This window comes from Anas acuta, chromosome 2 (genome assembly GCF_963932015.1).
Source record: "Anas acuta chromosome 2, bAnaAcu1.1, whole genome shotgun sequence".
Classification (NCBI taxonomy): domain Eukaryota; kingdom Metazoa; phylum Chordata; class Aves; order Anseriformes; family Anatidae; genus Anas; species Anas acuta.
Window position 1 is genome coordinate 103,637,232 of NC_088980.1, and position 20,589 is coordinate 103,657,820.

Consider the following 20,589-nt stretch of genomic DNA (forward strand, 5'->3'; position numbering starts at 1 on the left):
CACTTTTTTTTTAATTTTTAATTTTGTTGTTGTTATGTTGCAGTAATTGGGGCATATCTCACACACTTTAGTGTTTCACAGGACAAATTTCTATCATAGGGAAACAGCAAGGTAGACAGACACTGCCACATTTCTTTTTTATTAATAGCTGCTTAGGAAGGAGCTTTTGTTTTGTTTTTGTTTTGTTTTGTTTCCGTGTTACACCAAAAATGCAGTAAAGATTAATTGCTGTACTGAAGGGAGCAAAAGGGATAAAAGCAATTCTGCAAATGGCTTAAACCTTCAAAATTGTATTTTGCTGCTTGCATACTCAGAATCAGTTTCTTCTCTTTTAGGAATGAATTCCAGTATAACAAGTTTTGATCTCTCTCTCCCCCCTTCTTATTCCTCTACAGAGGAATATTACTTCGTATCTCCCTTTTAAACTTATTTTTAATCATGTAACATTTCTGAATTTATCATGCACAACGTGGTTTCATAAAAAATTAACTTCTTGATAAAAAGGCCTAAGTAGTTGCATTTAATAAGCTTTTTTTTTTTTTTTTTAATTTATTTCCTTTTTTTTTTTTTTCCTCCAGCTCTATTCCTGCTGGCTGAAACTTAGCAGCAGCCTAGCTCTATGCACTGCCAGCAAGCAGTCCATAATGGTATGGATGGTATGGTTACCTCCTACAGCTTTTAGTAAATCAGAACTAGATTCATCAGAGATAAAGAAACAAATGCAATGCATCTGAGCAAAAGTATATGGTCTTCTATGAGTAAATGCAGTTTTTAGAATGCAAATGAAATTCAGAGAACTTGCTGTAGCTTTGGAGAATGCGGGTTCCCTTATGCTAATAACCTAATTTGGGAAGTAGCATAAACCTATTCTGAAGCATGCTGCAATACCAAGAGCAGGAGCAGCCAGGAAATACACTTAATAGTGTAAACCCAGTATTCTTGGGTTTGTGCTGCACAAAACCCATTTTATCCTTTCCCCACACACAATCTGCTGCACAAGCTCGGCAATGACACCCCCTACAGCAGTGCTGCTCCGTAGAAATACCATGCAGTAAGTCAGGTTTTATCCTCCTGCCCGCCTCACACCAGCCCGACCCGAGTCAATGCCAGTAATGCTGTTCCTGTGCTGACCCATCAAAAAGGAGGATTTTAACTGAGTACTATTTCTTCAAAATGTCCTAAGTGAATTACTCAATCACTGGAAGAGAAATCTGAGGCAGGTCGATTTGAAATCTAACAACTCTACCAGTCTCTGCAAACCTTTAACACACACATAAAAAAAGTCGAAGAGCACAGCGTGTGGTAAGAAAATGTAACGTGCAACGGTGCATCCAGAATGGCAGGGCTTCGTAAACACAAAGCTATGGGAATGGCCATCTGAATCCTGAATCTCCAGCCAGTTACAAAACAAAACAAAAACCTACACTATTACAACAAAAAGCATACTAATACAGACCTTTTAAAATAAGTTTATTAGTCAACCACAATTATAAAATTTAAATATTTATACAGCAAGATGGAAAATTTTTAAAGTAACCAAACACTCCAAATTGTATTTTGCTGCAGTGTACACAGGAATGGTTTTGTTGTTTTGTTTTGTTTTTTATACAAGTTGATCCAATATCATCCTTTAGTTATTTAACAGCTTCTTGAAGGTATGTTTAATTTTGAGAGTACATTTCACATTTGTCAGTGCAATACAGAAAAGAAAAAATTCAAGACTACAATAAACTGATTCCAAAAAAGAAAAGAAAAAAAAAAAAAGAAAAAAGGGCAGGCACTTTGAATTCAGCTACTCTGTAAATAGGTTGTGGATAATACTGTTTGTATGTGTTGATGTGTTCATCAAAGGCTACAGACTAAAATGTTCCTTTGATGCACAAACACAAATAACATGTTCCAAATACTGTAGTTTGTTTTGCAAAACATGCATAAAAGCCCCCAGATTTTGAGAATCTTCTGTAGGAGAGAAGAAACACAAAAACAGCCAGAATGGAAGTGTTTACAAACATCTGAATAAGGCCCTTTCAAGTTTAATAAAAGTAACGTGTACTAAACCCCTTCATTCTCAGGTAATAGATTAAGAGGCCGAGACACACATCGTCTGCGAGGGTGAGGATACTGGAGGTTGGCAGTGTCAGCATCGCAAGAGTGCTCTATCAGAGGAGGAGGAGGAAGGAGCTGGGCATGACTGGACCATCTCGATCCAGCCCGTGGGGAATCCAGAGGGGGAAAGAAATACCTGAAACAATTAAGACAGGAACAAAACACCAAAACAAGAACAAAAACAAAACAAAACAAAAAAACAAAACAAGAAAAAGAGAAAGGTAGTAAATACAAGGAGAACCAAAGGGGAGAAAAGACATGCTGGAAAAAAAAAACAAAAGCTTTAGTATATCCATGCCAAAACCAATAGAACGTAATAGCAGAAATCAAGGCTTGTAATTCAAAACAAGACAAATCTGGAAACTGTTCTTTAAAGGAAAAAAAAAATACAGTCTTTTCCCCTGGACTTCATGGAAAATAATAACGTAATAATAATCTTAGCATACATTTTACAAAATTGCTAGATTGCTTTGGAAATCTAAAGGATTTTGTAGCACAGCTATTAACGTGCTTTCGCTCTCCCAGAATTCCCGTGATTTGTTAACAGCTTTTAGTAACGCTTCATTTGCAACACAAGTTATACATTAAATACTATGCAAGTACATTTTCTGTGTATGCATCCAATTCAGATTAACTTCGCGTCACTTCCAGAATAGACATAAAAACATCATAGATTTTACAATACTTTAAATTTAATAATGTACATTTACAGAGAATAATTACTCTCAATGAAATACAGTTTTCATGTGTATTACGTATTTCTGCAAAATCCTCAGAGTAAATTTAAGATTCCCAGTGAATGCAAGACTCAGAATTACACCATTTCATCTCATTTTTCTGTCATTTTTATTAGAACTTACCCGTAATACTTGTGCATTTTAGTGTAACTATGTTAGGTACCTACAGATGTTTTCTGTCTTGTTTACAGTTCTGTGGACTTGTGTAAGAGATCAGCTATACAATTAAGCAACGTATGGGACAATCCACAACAAGCTGCATTTTGGTTTCAGTTTTTGTATGGCTCGATTATTTGCACTTTTAGATACTCCACTCAAATTTAGTTACTCCATGGAACCATTGCCATAGGAATGTACAAACACATCAGAAAAAGTACTTTTAGTTAGGATGAAGAAAGTATGACAGTACTTACAAAACATGCATTTGAATTCATACTAAGTTTTAAATGAAGCAATTCCCAACTATCAAAAGCTACCGTCTGTACAATTCTCAAAACACAATTTTCTTATTCCTTTAAAACAGTTTCATATATTACAAAGCAGTTACAAACTTGTGATGTTTAGGAATCTTTATCAAGTGTTAAACACTATGAAATGTAAAACACATCAGCTATTAAAACAATTTTAATGGAAGTTACTTTAACGGTCACTTCCCTCCTCCCATCCCAATCAAGATTCTCATTTTTAACCATGAACTAGTTTTTTAATTGGTCAAGCTTCTCAAAAAAAATTCTGATGGAAGTTTTGTTTTGTTTTAAACAAGAAGCCTCTCCTAAGTATTTTTCTGTCAGGAGTTTCAACAGTATCAAACTGCGCGGCCTAGTACAAAAAAGTACACAACGTGTTTTAAAAAGGTTTTTGAATAGCATTTAGTAGTTAGCAGGCTGCTGGTGTCTTGGGAGAGGTCAAACGGCGTTGGGGAGGGGAAAAAGGAGTTCATTTTCCATTCCTGTGTGCATGCAACAAGCAGCAAAACACCAAAGTTACTCCAGTTAGCTTGGTATCAGCTCTGCTTTCTGTTAAAAAGGACATAATACAGATGGAGAAGGGAAATTGTATCACAAATCTAGACATACATAATTATATCAGCATAACAACATAACCCTACTGCCTTCTTTTCCAACAATCTACGTCATCTATTTTAAAACTATTTTGGTTGAGAACCCACTTTGATGACTGTGTTTTAACAAAGTTTTCCAAAGACCCAAATCTGCCTACGCTTCAGCTATTGTGTGTTTAAATGTCTAAATACTGAAACATAGCATTTACAGTAACAGACAAAATGAATTGTGTAGCATACCGATTTAGTCAACTCTCAGTAGATAAATCTTTACATCTTGTTAATAACCCCTGCAAAAACGTTAGCAACTGTGTTTATGAAGTTCTCGCCAACGTGATTGCAAGAGAAAAAGTGCATCTTTTCTATAACGTGGCTCTGTCCTAAGAGCATGTTCTTAGATTCCACAGCCACAGACTTAATTTTCTAACAAAAAGCGAATTCAAATATCTGACTTTCAAAACCCAGAGCAATGGAGGAAGTCTAAAAATAATGGTCTGTTTCAGTTCACACAATGGCTGACTACCAGCATAGGGGAGAGGAGAACAAGCACTCATGGTGGGGTAGGATAGGGCAGAGTAGTCTTTCTGGCAGCAGTCGTCTTCAGTAAGGAGATTATGAAACCACAGCCTATGCTAAAGAGGTATACAATGGCCTGCATGGGTCTATAACTTGAAAGTTTCTGCTGCGGAATCTGGCCAGACCCAGTCCTTATACAGCACATAACCTGTGCAGACATCACCTTACACATGCAGGATTCACTAATTTCTAGAGTTTAGTGTGCACAAATTAAAAATTGTGTTCAGTTAATGCAGTTAAATTTACCTACAAAACAGTAATTATTGCAGTATAAAAACACAAAAGAGAAAGCAAATTAATCAGCAGTAAGAATTCAGTATGAAGGAGGAAGATTAAAAAAATCAACAAACTTGTATTCAATTAATGTTAGAACTGGAAAAATGCAAGTAAAATAAACTAACGCTAGCATACATGACTGTTGAAACCATACACAATGAAGTATCTTTTCCTGCTTTCCTTCTGCTTCATTATCTCAGTGAAAAACAGAATCTGTTGCTGGTATTTTTGCTTAACTTTTAAACATGCATCTAAAACAAGGACAGTTACAAAGCAGTGTGATCAAGTTTCTCCTTGTTCAAAACTATTTCCAGAAAAGTGTTTTGGTTTTTTTTGGATTTAATATCGTGAAAGGACTAAAAGTGAAACGAATTGTTTACATAACTTGTTTATACAGAGTAATTCAGCGTAACTTATGGTTTATTTTCCTCTTAATGCTGGCATAACAGGCACCACCACAAAGCCAAGTCAGAATAGCTTTTGTACAAGTATTCACACAGCAAATGACATCATACTTTAAAACATACAAAACACAAAAATTAAGTGAAATTAAGAAAATTCACAGAAGAAAATATTTACTGAAATTCAGCCTCTCTACCAATTACCCTACCTGCTGGCAGATGATCCATTGAGTGAATTCTGTAGGCTTGTGTTGGCTGAACCTAGAGAGGTGTTAAAAATTCCCTGCTGGGAACCACCATTGACCGGACTCCCGTTACCTTTCAGTATACCAGTACACTTCCAGTTGTCCATGTAATTAGCTGCAAATATACATATACAAAAACTGTTAAGTTTCTGTTCTGAATGCTTTTGGCACAGCTAAGATGCTACTCATCTTGCACAAATCCGAATTTTACTCTAGTACCAACATAAATATTTCAAACAGCTGAGGATCTGACCCAATAGCTGCCTGACATTCTCTGCCTACCCATTATTTAAATCTCAGTTTTGTTCGGTAGCAAGAATGAGTTTGCTTCGTCTCTACTAAAAATGCTGAGAAACAAGTGAGAATGGATGAGGAAACCACAACTGAATTTTATTGTTGCTTTGGGACATTTAAACAGGAAAAAAAAAAAAAAAAGACAGTTTGCCTGAATGTTGTAACTAAAAATAGAATTTCAGATTTTAGCAACTGGCAAAGACAGTAATTCAGTACATGTTAAGTTTTTAAAAAGGACATTTTTACATCGCTGTGATCTGGTAAAACAAGTTGAGGTTATCAGATAGTAGCTACTATTCACAGCAACCTAAATCATTTAAGTGTTTCAGCCCAGAAAGTCATTTCCTTTTCCTAAAATGTAAAAGTATATCATTCAAGGATCTTAATACTTTTACTCCAGAAATGTACTATGCTTTCTCAAATGTATTCAGCATACCACAAAGCTGATACATGAAGCAAAATACCACTTCAACCGGATGACACACAGAATTCTTACCCTTCCAGAGCCTAACGCAGCCATCATCACCAGAGGAGGCAAGCACTGTGCCTGTAATGTTCCAGCTAACTCGCCACACCTGGGAATTGTGATTATCAAACTGTGCCACAATATGAATTTCAAATTTCGTTAATCCTCCAGATGAAGTCAATTCTTTCCTGTTAAAGAGGAGAGGGACAGTTCTGCACACAACTGTTCGAAGGTCTGGTTTTAACATGACGACTAAAAGAGAGGACTGTCTCCTTCAATAAATTTACAGAACAACCATTAATAGACTAGGAGCATTAAAAGATATTCAGACAGAATTAAAGTCTTGCTCACTTTCTTGTCATCTTAAGAAGTCAGGCTGCTAAAAAGCAATCCTGCATAGATTGAATTACTTATGCTTCCCAGATACTACCAAAGAGTATGTAGTATTCATCACATCATACTCAGCGACAGTTTTCTGGTCTTCCTTTTAAGCTCACCTTAGAGGTTTTAGTGTGAAAATTCGTACGTCTTTGGTTGCTACAGCTAAAATGTGGAACGATCTTCCCAGATTTGGAGCAAACGCAATATCATGTACAGGATCTGTGACTGTCATCAGAGCTTCTGCTTTTGCATATTTCCTGTAGAGCATGATAAATTAACCTTTAGTACCACCAAAATTACCAGTGACACAAATTATAGAAACCAGACACAGCAGAACAGGGAAAATGGACTTAATATACATAATGAGACTTGTAAAACTAAAATCAGTTTCTTAACATAAATTACACCATTATTATGTTGTTACAAGCTGACTTCTTCAGAAACTAAATACATCAGATACAGCAACTACTACCAATAGTATGCTAAACCATAAAACAAAACAAGGATTTCAGTAAAAAGAACATTTTTGTCCACAGCTGGAAGAGAGAAATAAAAAGATTCTTTCATTCACAATCTAAAATTAATTTACACCCCAGAAACTTATTAAATTCTCCATGCTTGTACACAGACCACTGTCTGCCTTCTTTGCTGTGTAACGAACATATTTAATTTTCTTATTTATCTCGTGGTAAGTTACAACAACTTTTCTTTATTGTTAATGCACAGAAAACATTGTCAAAAGCCAGGCTTAAATTCATAAACCACTTTGACACTGTTCACGTGGCCACCACGCAATGAAACGGGTTCTCTGCCATCATTTCATTCAAAGTGGTTGTGCGTGCACTACCTGGCATTTTTTGGTTCTGAATTTTTAGCTGTATCAACTTTTACAGAATGCTAGTAAGTCGCAGGACATTCTGTCATTATAAACATGTTTTTAAAACCATTTTTATTGTTACCTTCAACAAAACAGTACTTAGTTCAGCAAATTCAAACTTCAACTTTGGCCCTACTGATTCCTTGTGCAAAATTAAGGATAAAGAATAGTAGAAGCAGAAACAGCAATTGTCCCTTTAAAATGCTGGTGAAAACACTGGAATTTCTGTGCTGGGATAGAACAAAATTACCAAAATCTGTCACATCCATTAGCATCAGCAAGGATTCTGAGATGAATCTCCCATCCAAAGTCTTAGAGACAAAACTGAGGAGTATGATTTAACACTCCTATCCACAAATAACCACAAATGTTATACACTGCTATTTAGCATACCTGGTATTTTCATTATATTCATAAATTTGAACCTTTGCCAATATATTTGGACTGTTGTCATCACTTCCTACAGCGATCATTGGAGAATGTGCTCTAGAGCTAGAAATAAAAAATAAATATTGTTACCTTTACAAAAAGTAAACCAAGCCATTTTTAAACTTTACAGTTGCATGTCTTAAACAAAACAAAAAAAGTCACCTGGAAAAATTACTAAGTACTATTCATGTATCAGTGCTATCTCAATTTTGTCATCTTGAATGCTTGCTTTATACAACAAAAAGATTAATTTTATATATGCATTTTCAGTTAAATACTTGCTGTAAGTTATATGGCTGCATCCTATGCTGTACTCTCAGTGATGGAGTTAGTAGGATTTCCTTCAGGTTTTGGGGAAGAGGGAATACAAAGGGTAAATGCGTACGAGTTCTAGTTTTTAAATCAGCTTTTAACACAACTCTCTGGAGTGTTTCAACGATAAAGGCTGTGCTTTGAACCTTCAGCATGGATTATTTATGTATTCTCCTGGGCTGGGACAACCCCATCACATTCCTCTCCTATTTCTTTCTGTCCAAGCACGTGAAGTAAATCATTGCACCCCTGAGGATACAACTACAGGAACAACACATCTCTTAGACCGTGTATTTGTGTTAACAAGGCTTGTGGTTCCTAGCACTGGCAAGGGTATGCGTCCTTGGTAGTGGCATCAAAAATTATTATCTATTGTGACATTTTAATCATAGAATCATACAATCATTTAGGTTGGAAAAGACCTCTAAGACCATCCGGTCCAATGTTTAGCCTAGCACTGCCAAGCCCACCATTAAGCCATGTCCCAGAGCACCACACCTACACGTTCTCAGAAGACTTCCAGGGATGGTGACTCAATTACTTCCCTGGGCAGCCTGTTCCAACACTTCATAACCCATAATGTGAATAATTTTTTTCTAATATCCAACTTAAACCTTCCCTAGTGCAACTCAAGGCCGCTTCCTCATGTCTTATCACTTGATGCTCAGGAGAAGAGACTGACCCCCACCTCACTATAGCCTCCTCTAAGGTAACTATAGAGGGAGATAAGGGCCGCCCCCCACTGAGCCAGTTAAGGAATCTCAGTTAAATTTTCTGGGATAAATAAAGAGCACTCCACAGTTCTTTAGCTCCTTACTTGCTACAAATAATTAAGGTACGCATACATCCTCACAGGGTACAAGAGAACTTTTTCAAACACTTCTGCAGCTCATCCAAACTGTCTGTATTAACAGAGCTGTCAGCAGCTTTCCTCCAGATTTGAGTAATATACTTTCACCATTCTGCGTGAGTACTGCAAAATTTATCCTACAAAATTTCAGAACTAACTCTTAGGATGTTTTGTTTAACCAGTCATAAGACAACAACTACAGCTTTATTAACATACCTTGAAGGATTCCAAGAAATGCAACTGCAGCTTAGCTTACATGAGATTTCATGCTGCAGCGACCATTGACTGAGATTCATCACATCAGGGGCTTCATAAATCCTTACAACCCCATCTGCTGAACAAGTTGCTAACATAAGACCCATGTGCTTGGGAGCAAACTTCACATCTGTAACAGATGTCCTACTGTCTACTAGCGTGGTCCTCTTTACCTGCAAAGAAAGGCAGAAATCCTTGAGTTGCCATCAAAAGTGTATTCCCTAAGCCATTTTTTCAATTTTTTCCTTCCCTAAAAGCTAAGTCTGACAATACCAGTTTTTAGGATCGCTTACCTCTTCCATCAAGAACTAAAAAAACTTTATACAACTTAAAAAGAAATGGCAAATCACCGCACTGATGCAATTTCAGGCAGGGATATGCATCCCATGATAGCCAAGTACTGATGCCAACAAGAGTTGCTTAGATTACGCTCTTCAAAAAAAAAAAAAAGAAAAACAAAGTAACAGATAAGTATATAAGCGATAAAAAGTATGGGCCACATGCAGTTCAAAACTGTCTTCACTGTTCATACTGGTGACAGGATCAGCTGTGAAGCCTAACAGCGCTGCTTTCTAATCTCAGTGTTATTGAAGTTTATCAGGAAGCACTTTCCAAAAGAAGCACAAAAACAACTAGAAATGTCTAGTAACTGGGTATTTAGACCAACTGCATGTCCAATTTTCTGTGTAATTCTGGAGTTTGAACAGTTTAAAGCTTCGGCCTATTATGACAAGCAGACAAATCAGTGTGGTACAGCAAATCTGTTTATATGAGAACACAGAAAAAGTGAATTAATATGTTAAAATCTTACCCAGTGACTCTGGCCTCGGAGTTTATCATTTGACTCTCCCACTATTTCTTCCCACACAGCTGCTGTTCTATCAAACGAGCAGGAAGCCAGGACTTGCCCAAATTCGGGATGAGCCCATGTCACACGCCACACAGATCCACTATGTGTCTAGAAGATAACACCAAAAGGATACAGTCTAGAAAAACATTACATTATTCCAAGTGATCACAAATGATTTTTAAATACATTTTCAGGACTGCCTGCCTTAAAGCAGAAGCTAAGTTGTAAGAAGTAGTAAGACCATTCCTGTGGAGCCTATGATATTTTATAAAGCTCAATGAAACTGCTGAATTTGTTTATTTCTGTAAACACTACCAAGTTTTGTTGCTATTAACTATTAAAAGATATTATTACAAGCTTATTTCAAGGCATTATTTATTATTCCTTTAAACCCCAAGTTCCAAAAAAATAGTTGCAAGCTATGATTCTGCCTTGACGCATGAAGTACAGCTTCATTTTCAATTTCCAGCTACTACTACCATGCCTATTCCCAGCTTGCCTGTACTTTTCCAAAGCACATGCAGGGCACCGCTTATCTTTTTCTTCTTTACAAGAAACTCCTCTTTCACACCTAGTCAAGTGAATGCTTCTTTTTTCTAGAGAAGAGGAATTCAAAAGTTTCACTTGCACTTCCATTTACAAGGATTACTGTATATATATAGTAATATATATATAGTAATATATATATATATATATATACACTTTATGCTCTATTTTATACAAGTTTAAGGACAAATTGGAGGCTGAATGCACTAATTAGCTACGTTGATGAACTAGTTTCTATGTACAGTTCTCAGAAAGGTTATGGAAAATAACACAGCAGTCAGATGTAACATTTACCAGCCAGACCTCTTCCTTTTTCCCCCCCCTCAGTCTACAATATGCAAAAAAGGAAATATTAAATTAAAAACAAAGGTACTGATTCCAATTCCTCACTGTCACAGCTATGTTTACTGATAACAAAGTCCGTCAACATAAGTACTAATAGTGTAAGACTGCATGCTAGCTTCTGCTTTAAGTGAGAGGCACTGGAGATGCTTTACAAATGCAGAGATGAAGTATTTTACCATACAAATAACAACTTAAAGTTAAAATTCACTAACATGGAAACCTGGTGAAAATGCACGCAACGTGTCTTTACACACTTCAGTACTCAGTGTAGTCCCAACAGGTAATGAGGTTTGATGCTTACTAACGTGCATTTTTCCTGGTTGCGCTTTTATCCCCTCAGCTTAGGCTGTACCTCTGTACTGCTAAGAAGTGGTGTGAGTTTTAAGACCGACCAGAGCTTATTACTGATGGTCCTCTTGAATGAGAGGGGGCTGAAACTCGATGATCTTTAAGATCCCTTCCAACCCAAACCATTCTAATATTTTCAGAAACACAAGATCTACAAAATATATATTTCTACTCTAAAATCAGCAAAAAGTAGGCACGTTTCTAAAAAATAAAAATAAGAGTATCACTGTTTAATGATTATAAATACAAACCTTCCAGCTCGCAGTGCAATGCCAGTCCCCGTTTTCGCTTTTGTCCCAGACCTATTGAAAAATCAAAATACGATCACACAGTTTGTATGTAAAGCTTACTAGGTAGTACCAAAACCCACAGCCATTTAAAAATATATATCATTGAACATGTTATTCTAGAAAACTCTACCTAGCTCAGTATACAACCACATTTCACCCAACTTTGAAAACAGCCCTATAAGAGGCAGGGAGAACAGGCATACACCTGCAAAATCCATAATCACATGAAGTATATCTTTTTTAAACAATGTTATTCATAGAAGACAAATTGTTACAATTTTCAACACTCCATTTTTATCTTCTATTCCAAGAGTAAATTACTTAGTTTTATTGTACTGGTCCCAAGGTCCTCACCATTTATGTCCTCAGACACAATCCCAAACCCCTGATGTGGCCCCTGAAAATCACCCCCAAGAAGAGAACAGGATAGTTGGAAGGGGTCTACAAAGTTCACCGAGGCCCACAGAATGAATCCAAATGAATCTAGTGGAGTAAGGGATCTTATTTTTATTTCTGGTATTTCTCAATTGACTTAAAACCACATTCAAGTCCTTTAACCTTTCTTTTTCTCAGTTTACCATAGCTCTTAATCATCTTGATGATCTCTTTCTGAAAACTTGTTAATATGTGATCACAGAGAAGAGGCTGCTTGCTTGTATGTACTGGGCTCATGTGCCAGTGGGACATGACTGCCAGGGTGGCCTCTGTGAGCAGAGCCCAGCAGCTGCCCTGTGTCAGAGCAGAGCCAGCTCCAGCCAGCTCCAGAAGGGACACACTGCTGGCCAGATCCAAGCCAGTGAGCAACAGACTGGGCCTCTGAAAGGGCAGATTTAAGGAAGGAAAAAAAAAAGCTATGCAACAGCAGCTGGGAGAAAGGAATGAGAAGTAGCCCTGCAGACCTCAAGGTCAGTGCAGCAGGAGGTGCTCCAGGCATGCAGCAGCAGTTCCCCTGCGGCCTGTGGAGAGGCCCCCAGTGGAGCAGGCTGTCCCCCTGCAGCCCATGGGTCCCACGTGGAGCAGATCTCCACGCTGCAGCCCCCCCATGGGTGGAGGTGCCCCCGGTGGAGCAGGTGGATGTGGCCTGGAGGAGGCTGAGGCCCGTGGAGAGCCCCCACAGGAGCAGGCCCCGGGTCAGAGCTGCAGCCCGTGGAGAGGAGCCCACACAGGAGCTGTCTGGGGGGAGCTGCTGCCTGTGGGGGATCTGTGCTAGGGCAGTTTGCTCCTGGGGGATGGACCCCGTGGGACAGAGCCATGTGGGTGCAGTGCTTGAAGAGCTGCTGCCTGTGGGCAGCCCACGCATGACCAGTTCAGGAAGGACCCCACGTGGAGTAGGGGCAGGGAGCGACCGTGAAGGAGCTGCAGAGATGAAGCCTCAGGGACCAACTGCAGCCCCCATTCCACATTCCCCTGCACGGCTGGGGGGTTGAACATGGAAGAGAGTGGACAGGGGGAAGGTGTTTTTAGTTTACTTGTAGTTCTCACTGCTCTAGTCTGGTAGTGATAGGCAATAAACTATAGTTTACTCCCTCTGCTGAGTCTGCTTTGCTTGTGATGGTAGTTGGTGAGGGGTCTCCCTGTCCTTATCTCAACCCTTGAGCAACCCCACTGTAACTTCTCCCCCTATTCTTTTGAGGAGGGGGAGTGACAGGAAGGCACGGTGGTGCTTGTTCCCCCCCCCCCCCCCTCCCGAAGGGATAAACCACAAGAGGCAGTTCCCGATCCACATTTGACACTGCTTTGTATAGAAGGGCAATTCTCCCATCTATTTATCAGGTTTACCGTATATAACTGCTGCCTGCAGATTAAATTCCCTAAATCCCCTTCGTTCCCAAGCCTCGGAACGAGCCGCGGCCCCGACGGCCTCCCCCAGCCTCACCCCGCGGCCCGGCGGCCTTGAGGGGAAAGCTGCGGGCAGCCCCCGGCCCCGGCCCCGGCCCCGGCCCCCCGCTCACCTTGACGCTCTGGTCGCTGGAGCAGGTGGCCATGCGCCGCCCGTGGAAGTCGAAGGAGACATCGTGGATGAGGTCGCGGTGATCCGCCGCGATGCTGCGCGCCACGAACATGGCGGCGCGGCCCGGCCCCGCCAACCGCCGCCTCCAACGGCCGCCAACCGCCACTCCCCCCTGAGGGGCCGGGCGGGGAAATGGCGGCTACGCGCCGCGGGGACCCGGCCCCCCTCAGGCAGCGCCCGGGGATTCTGTTAAGATGCTAGGATTTCATTATTCTGATGGTGCTACATAAGGAGGAGTTGAGATATTTAAAAATATCGTGTCACCCCAGTTCAGGGAAAACGATTAATATTTGAACAATTAATAAACAGTTTGAAAAATGAGGAGCTAATGATTGGAAGGGAGTAATAATTTCTTCTGTGTGATGATGAAGTGGTGTTGCACGCTTCATTTCCTACAGAGAACCTCACTCTGGACGATCAGGCCATGGACAACCCTCTCCTTGCTTTTTCCCCCAGCTGCATGCAAGCACCTCAGAGGTTGAGATTTCAGGGTGTTCTAAATTACAGGTAAAATTAAAGTTGCACAATAAGAAAAGCAAGAAAAATCAATTATTCCTCACACTTCCAGTGATGTTAATAAAGCTCTTCATGCTGGAGGAAAAATACTCATTTAAGAACAAAAACACCCAAATAACATCCATGCGCTTATTTGGACTGCTAAGCAGAACAATTTTATTTATTTTTTTCTTCCAGCCTTAAAGACAATTATATTTTGAAACTTCAGTTACTGCTTTATCCAAATAGTTGGAAAGTGAGTGCCTGGTGAAAACATTAATGCTGTTTTATAAGTTTTTAATTCATGGCAGTGTCTCTAAATGGTTGGTTTTGTTAGCTGTTTCTGGGAAATGTCATTTACTGTAAACTGTTAACTATAAAGAACTGTATCTCCCCCCCTCACCCAGAGAATTGGTTCTAGTTAGTGATTCATCTGTCAAAAAGTCCATTCTCCTGCAGTTTTTAGAAATGTAATGATTTTGTCAATACTCAGACTGTGTTAAAATAAGTGAATTTATATTTTTCAACTACTTAAATGTAGTTCATTTCTTTATACTGTAATACAGGATAGTGGAGACAGGGCAAAATGTCAATTATTTATGAATTTATTTATAAATGTTTCATTGGAAATATAAATATATATTAAAACATGATGCATGCATGACTTCTTTTGCCTAGCAAGTTTATTGTATTTGACAATAAAAATAATACGTTTCAAATCAAGAGTAAACTCATCTCTTAAATTTGCATTTGGTCAGCAAGCCAGCAAATCCATCATTCTTACATTTTACTTTTTTTTTAAACAAATGTACACATATACAATTATTTATTCATTTAAGTACATACTACCCCTGTCCTCAGTCTCCAGAATCAATGCAAATAGGCCAGTTTACATTAATTTAGGTAGACATACAAGTTCATCCTTGAAGGGATACATTTCCTTCATAGCTGACAGGAGACACCTTCAGAGGCTGTAGCCTGGTGCTCCATCTCCAATTGCTTTGTCAACGCCTGCATCTCTAGCAAGGGATCCCGGCCACCTGCCTTCCCTGCCTTCTAATTCCAGACTATTGGCTCTGATATCCCAGCACCGGAGCAGCCAGGTGATAAGGTGCTCACCTAGACAACAACCAAAATCTTTTTGCACGTCTCATAGCTCATGCTGGTATAGGTTTCAGGAAGAATCATAGAATATCACAAGTTGGAAGTGTAAAAAATGGCTCTGTCTTCAAAATAGAACTATAATCAAAGTTCACAGTTTATTAAAGGAATAGAGGTAAGCAAACAGTGCTGGCTGTGCTGGAAGTCTCTGCTCCACCAAGACGCACACCAGTTACATCAGACAGCTGATTTTTATGCTCCTAGGCTAATACATATTCATTACTACTTATATTAAAAAAACAAGGTTATTATAATTAGTTTCCAGAATCCAAACCCTCCTACTGGAGCATGCGTATCAGTCTCCGGTGGTCCCTCTGGGGGTCTCCCGTGCTGAAGGCTCATAGTCTTCCTCCCTCTTGTCCTTCTCCTTTGTCCAACTTGGCTGTATGTCAGAGACTTGTACAGCGTCCCCTGAAAGCTTTGTCTTTTAGTCATTCTTCAGCTCTCCCCGTCTCCTTAATCTCCTGGCCAGATATCAGAGACTTGCATAGTGTTGCATGCAATAGTCATAATAGTTAGCAGTTATTCTGAACCCCCCCAGATATCAGAGACTTCAAGGAAAACCCTACAAATACATTTCCCTTCAAGCTCTCTATTGACACGAATTGCTAAAACATTCCTTTGCAAGATACAAGAATTATATACATTAACCACTCTGTTTTTCTTAGACTTGTGGTTATACAAGGGTATGTAAGACAGGTCACATTCGTCATACCATGCAGCCCTAGAATTGTTCCATATTGACACAAATCAGATGAACACGTTTCACAGAAGGGACCCATAAGGATCAAGTCCAACTCCTGGCACCACACAGGTCTACCCAAAATTTTAGACCATGTGACTAAGTGCATAGTCCAAACACTTCTTAAATTCAGACAGGCTTGGTGCAGCAACTACTTCCCTAGGGAGCCTGTTCCAGTGTGCGACCACCCTCTCAATGAAAAACCTCTTCATGATGTCTAGCCTAAACCTCCCCTGCCTCAGGTTGACACAATTCCCTGGGGTCCTATCACTGCTGATTAACAAGAACAGATCAGTGCCTGCCCCTCCACTCCACCTCATGAAGAAGGTGTAGACTACGATGAGGTCTCCCCTCAGCCTCCTCTTCCAGGCTGAACAGGCCCAGTGACCTCAGCTGCTCCTCATACGGCTTCCCCTCTAGGTCATTCCTCATCTTTGTCGCCCTCCTCTGGACACTCTCCAACAGTTTCATGTCCTTCTTGTACTGTGGTGCCCAGAACTGCACACAGTACTCGAAGTGAGGCCGCACCAGAGCGGAGTAGAGCAGGACAATCACCTCCCTCGACTGTCTAGCAATGCTGTGCTTGATGCACCCTAGGATACGCTTGGCCCTCCTGGCTGCCTCCACTGCTGGCTCACATTCAACTTGCTGTCAACCACAACCCCCAGATCCCTTTCTGTTGGGCTGCTCTCCAGTGTCTCATCGCCCAGTCTGTACATAAAGCCAGGGTTGCCCCGTCCCAGGTGCAGGACCCGACACTTGCACCTGTTAAACTTCATGCAGTTGGTGATCACCCAGTTCTCCAATCCATCCCCATCTCTCTGCAAGGCCACAGGGGGGTACGGAGATTGTACCCACTCTGTTGTCCTCCTTGCACAGAAGGACGTTCACCCCTGATAGTTGAGACACTGCTTTGTACAGGTGGGGATGAAGGTACATTCTCATTAACTTGGTGGACCTCTTCATATAGTTTCTCCACAGCCAAGATGCAGGCCTGTAGGGAAGAGGAGAGACTGTCTTCCTACTGCCACTGTTGTTTAGCCAATTCATCCACTGTGAATTCCTTATGGTCTTTCCAGGTCTTCCTCCCAGAAAGGGAGAGTTCACAAGTGGGGGAAAAACATCTGCCCTTGACACTACCTCAAACTTCTAACAGTTACACCTTTCACACTTTTTCTTCAGGGAGCCAGTCTATGGAGGGTTCATCAGGAAACATCCAGCAATAGGCTCTATCTCTAAAATTATCTCCTTGGAGCTACAAATTCTAGTAATTTAAAGGCCCTTGACTTGCATATAGTGAAAACAGCATTTCTTTTATGAACTGCACATTCTCTCAATTTCCACTCAGTGAGAGTAACGATAATGCCACCAGTATCTATCCAAATCTGTTTCTACTTACCACAAGGCATGATCTGAGTTCACATTAAGGCACATTTTTCACACAGTCTGTTATTCAATCTTAACAAATACTTAAGAACATTCTTCAAAGTCAGGCTTCTTTGTAAGCGCTTGAGCTTCTGAGTTCTGGGTTTTTATTATTATTAGGTTTTTATTTTTTAAGGGCTGGCAAAGGTGCTTAGAATCCACATAAGTAATTTCACTGAAAACAGACAAAGTGAAGGAAGTACTCAAACTCCGGAACATGAAACAACTCTAGAACCCAGGAACACTTACCTGCCAGCTCCTGAACTCAAAGCACTTCCAAGCTACTTCACAAGTCGTACCACCATGCTTTTACTGTACGGAGAAAGCACCACCAACGGCGCTAGCTCATAGAGTCTCTAAAACTATTTCACAGAGACAGAGGAAAACACAAAGAGAAAGCAGCCTGCTGGGGGAACACTGAGTCCATTCCACCATGACAGTAGAAAAGCACCCTAGAAAACTGAGACCTCAAAATCCCCTGGAGAAACAATTCCCCCTATGAGTCCTCATACTTCCTATATAGCAAAGGTCAAATGATTCCCACCTGGCAGATTTCATCTAACAAGGGTGGAGCCAAGAGACCTTGTGGAATAGGCTCATCTACCTGGATTCAATGTTTTAAGGTCAATTGCTCCTTATCACTAAGAGAAATCACCTGACAAGGGGCTTAGTGGTTAGAATTGACCTAAGGAATTAACTACAAAAAGTGCATAAAGGTCATATACCTGCTAGTAATTCTGTGAGGAAAACTAGTACAGAGCCCATTAAAATAAGATAAATAAATATAAAAAAATACAAAAAATAAAATAAAAAAGAAAGAAAGAAAGAGAAAAGGAAACGACCATAAAGGCTAAATTGCTCGCACATTTTCATCTGTCTAGTCGAGACATATAAAACATAAAGCAGCCAGAATAGCTTTTTCTTAAACATAGATTCTTCAGTTGACTTTTCTGGGGCGCCTCACCTCCATCTTTCTTGCACAGAAAGATGCTTACCCCTGATAGCTGAGACTCTGGTTCATACAGCTTGGGAGGAAGATCAATTCTCTTCAAGTTGCTGGACCTCTTCAGGAAGCAGTACCCAGCTGAAACCCAGGCCTGATGGGAAGATGACAGACTTTCTTCATACTGCTTTTGACCTGCATATTGTGGAAACAGTATTTATTTTATGAACAACAGCACATTCTCATGATTTCCACTTAGTCAAAGTAGCAATCTTTCCACCAGTATCCATCCCAACCTGTTTCTACTTACCACAAGGCAAAATCTGCATTCACATTAAGGCACCTTTTTCACACAGCCCATTTTTCAATCTTCTAAATACTTAAGAACATTCTTCGATGTCAGGCTGACCTGTGTGCACTTGGGCTTCTGAGGCCTTTTTTTTTTTCTCCAGTGCTTGGAAGGGAGCTTAGAATCCTCCTAAGTAATTTCACAGAAAACGGATAAGGTGAAGGAAATACTCAAACTCCTCAACAGTAACAACCACAGAACCCATGAACACTTACCTGCTGTCTTCTGAACTTGAGTCACTTCCAAAATGCTTTACAGTGAAATAGTACCACCAGGGTTTTTCTGAAGAAGGTACCACCAATGTAACTAGCTCATAGAGTCTCTAAAACTATTTCAAAGAGAGGGCAGAAAACATGAAGGAAAAGCAGCCTAGTACAGAACACTGAGCCTGATTCACCACAAGAGAAAAACACCCTACACTACTCAAGCCTCAGTCTCTCCTGGGGAGGCAATTCCCCCACAAGTCCTCAGGCTTCCTATATAGCAAAGGTCAAATGACCCACACCTGGCAGGTTTCACTTAACAAGGGTGGAGCCAAGAGACCTTGTGGAATAAGCTCGTCTACCTGGCTTCAAAGTTTTAAAGTCTATTGCTCCTCATCACTAGTAGAAATAACCTGACAAGGGGCTTAGTGGTTACAGTTGACCTAATGAATTAACTACAAAAGGTGCACAAGGGTCATATTTCTGTTAGTCAGTCATTCTGTGAGCAAAATTAGTACAGAGCCTGTTAAAAAAATAAATACAAATTAATAAAAGAAATGAATAAAAAAGAAAATGACCTTAAAGGCAAACTTGCCATCATAGATTTTCATCTGTCTAGTCATGACAGATAACAAATTTAGCAATCAGAATTCCTTTTCTTGATATTAATGTTATTTACATTTTCTTCTCTGAGATCCCTTCTTTATGCAGGACTTTTCTAAATCTAGCCCCATGACCTCTGACTACACTATTTATAGAATCATAGAATATCCTGAGCTGGAAGGGACCCATAAGGATCATCAGGTCCAACTCCTGGCACCACACAGGTCTGCCCAAAAGTATAGACCACATGACTAAGTGCACAGTCCAATCGCTTCTTAAATTCAGACAGGCTCGGTGCAGTGACTACTTCCCTGGGGAGCCTGTTCCAGTGTGCGACCACCCTCCTCTCGGTGAAGAACCTCTTGCTGACGTCCAGCCTAAACCTTCCCTGCCTCAGCTTAACACCATTCCCATGGGTCCTATCACTGGTGATTACGGAGAATAGGTCAGCACCTGCCTCTGCACTCCCCCACGCGAGGAAGCTGTACGCTGTGATGAGGTCTCCCCTCAGCCTCCTCTTCCAGGCTGAACAGGCCCAGTGACCTCAGCTGCTCCTCATACGGCTTCCCCTCTAGGACCTTCACCATCTTTGTCGCCCTCCTCTTGACACTCTCCAGCAGTTTCATGTCCTTCTTGTACTGTGGTGCCCAGAACTGCACACAGTACTCGAAGTGAGGCTGCACCAGAGCAGAGTAGAGCGGGACAATCACTTCCCTTGATCGACCAGCAATGCTGTGCTTGATGCACCCCAGGATATGGTTGGCCCTCCTGGCTGCCAGGGCACACTGCTGGCTCACGTTCCACTTGCTGTCAACCACCGCCCCCGGATCCCTCTCTGTGGGGCTGCTCTCCAGCATCTCGTCACCCAGTCAGTACGTATAGCCAGGGTGGCCCCGTCCCAGGTGCAGGACCCGGCACTTGCTCTTGTTAATCTTAATCTTCATGCGGTTGGTGATCGCCCAGATCTCCAATCTGCCCAGATCTCTCTGCAAGGCCTTTCCACCCTCATCTGA

General features: G+C 40.6%; 1 protein-coding gene and 1 long non-coding RNA gene across 3 annotated transcripts in view; both read right to left on the bottom strand.

Moving 5' to 3' along the window:
- CEP192 (centrosomal protein 192) overlaps nt 1-13,782 on the bottom strand; it is a 77,958-nt gene extending 64,176 nt beyond the window's left edge. The window contains exons 1-9 of the mRNA XM_068672824.1: nt 13,597-13,782; nt 11,606-11,656; nt 10,077-10,223; nt 9,227-9,438; nt 7,813-7,911; nt 6,659-6,799; nt 6,192-6,349; nt 5,366-5,516; nt 2,054-2,242 (exon numbers count right to left, since the gene is read on the bottom strand). Coding sequence (XP_068528925.1) covers nt 2,054-2,242; nt 5,366-5,516; nt 6,192-6,349; nt 6,659-6,799; nt 7,813-7,911; nt 9,227-9,438; nt 10,077-10,223; nt 11,606-11,656; nt 13,597-13,707 — 1,259 coding nt within the window. The 5' untranslated portion in view covers nt 13,708-13,782. The remainder of the gene's footprint in view (nt 1-2,053; nt 2,243-5,365; nt 5,517-6,191; nt 6,350-6,658; nt 6,800-7,812; nt 7,912-9,226; nt 9,439-10,076; nt 10,224-11,605; nt 11,657-13,596) is intronic.
- A 1,027-nt stretch (nt 13,783-14,809) lies between these two features.
- On the bottom strand, nt 14,810-19,323 carry LOC137851786 (uncharacterized). 2 transcript variants are annotated; one of them, XR_011093471.1, is made up of 4 exons: nt 18,986-19,262; nt 18,732-18,899; nt 18,474-18,616; nt 14,810-15,775 (listed from the first exon to the last, which is right to left on the bottom strand). It is a non-coding gene; the product is annotated as an uncharacterized lncRNA (long non-coding RNA). The 2 variants fall into 2 exon arrangements; XR_011093470.1 differs by lacking the exon at nt 14,810-15,775 and having other exon boundaries at nt 18,450-18,616; nt 18,986-19,323.
- Between the last annotated feature and the right edge of the window lie 1,266 nt (nt 19,324-20,589).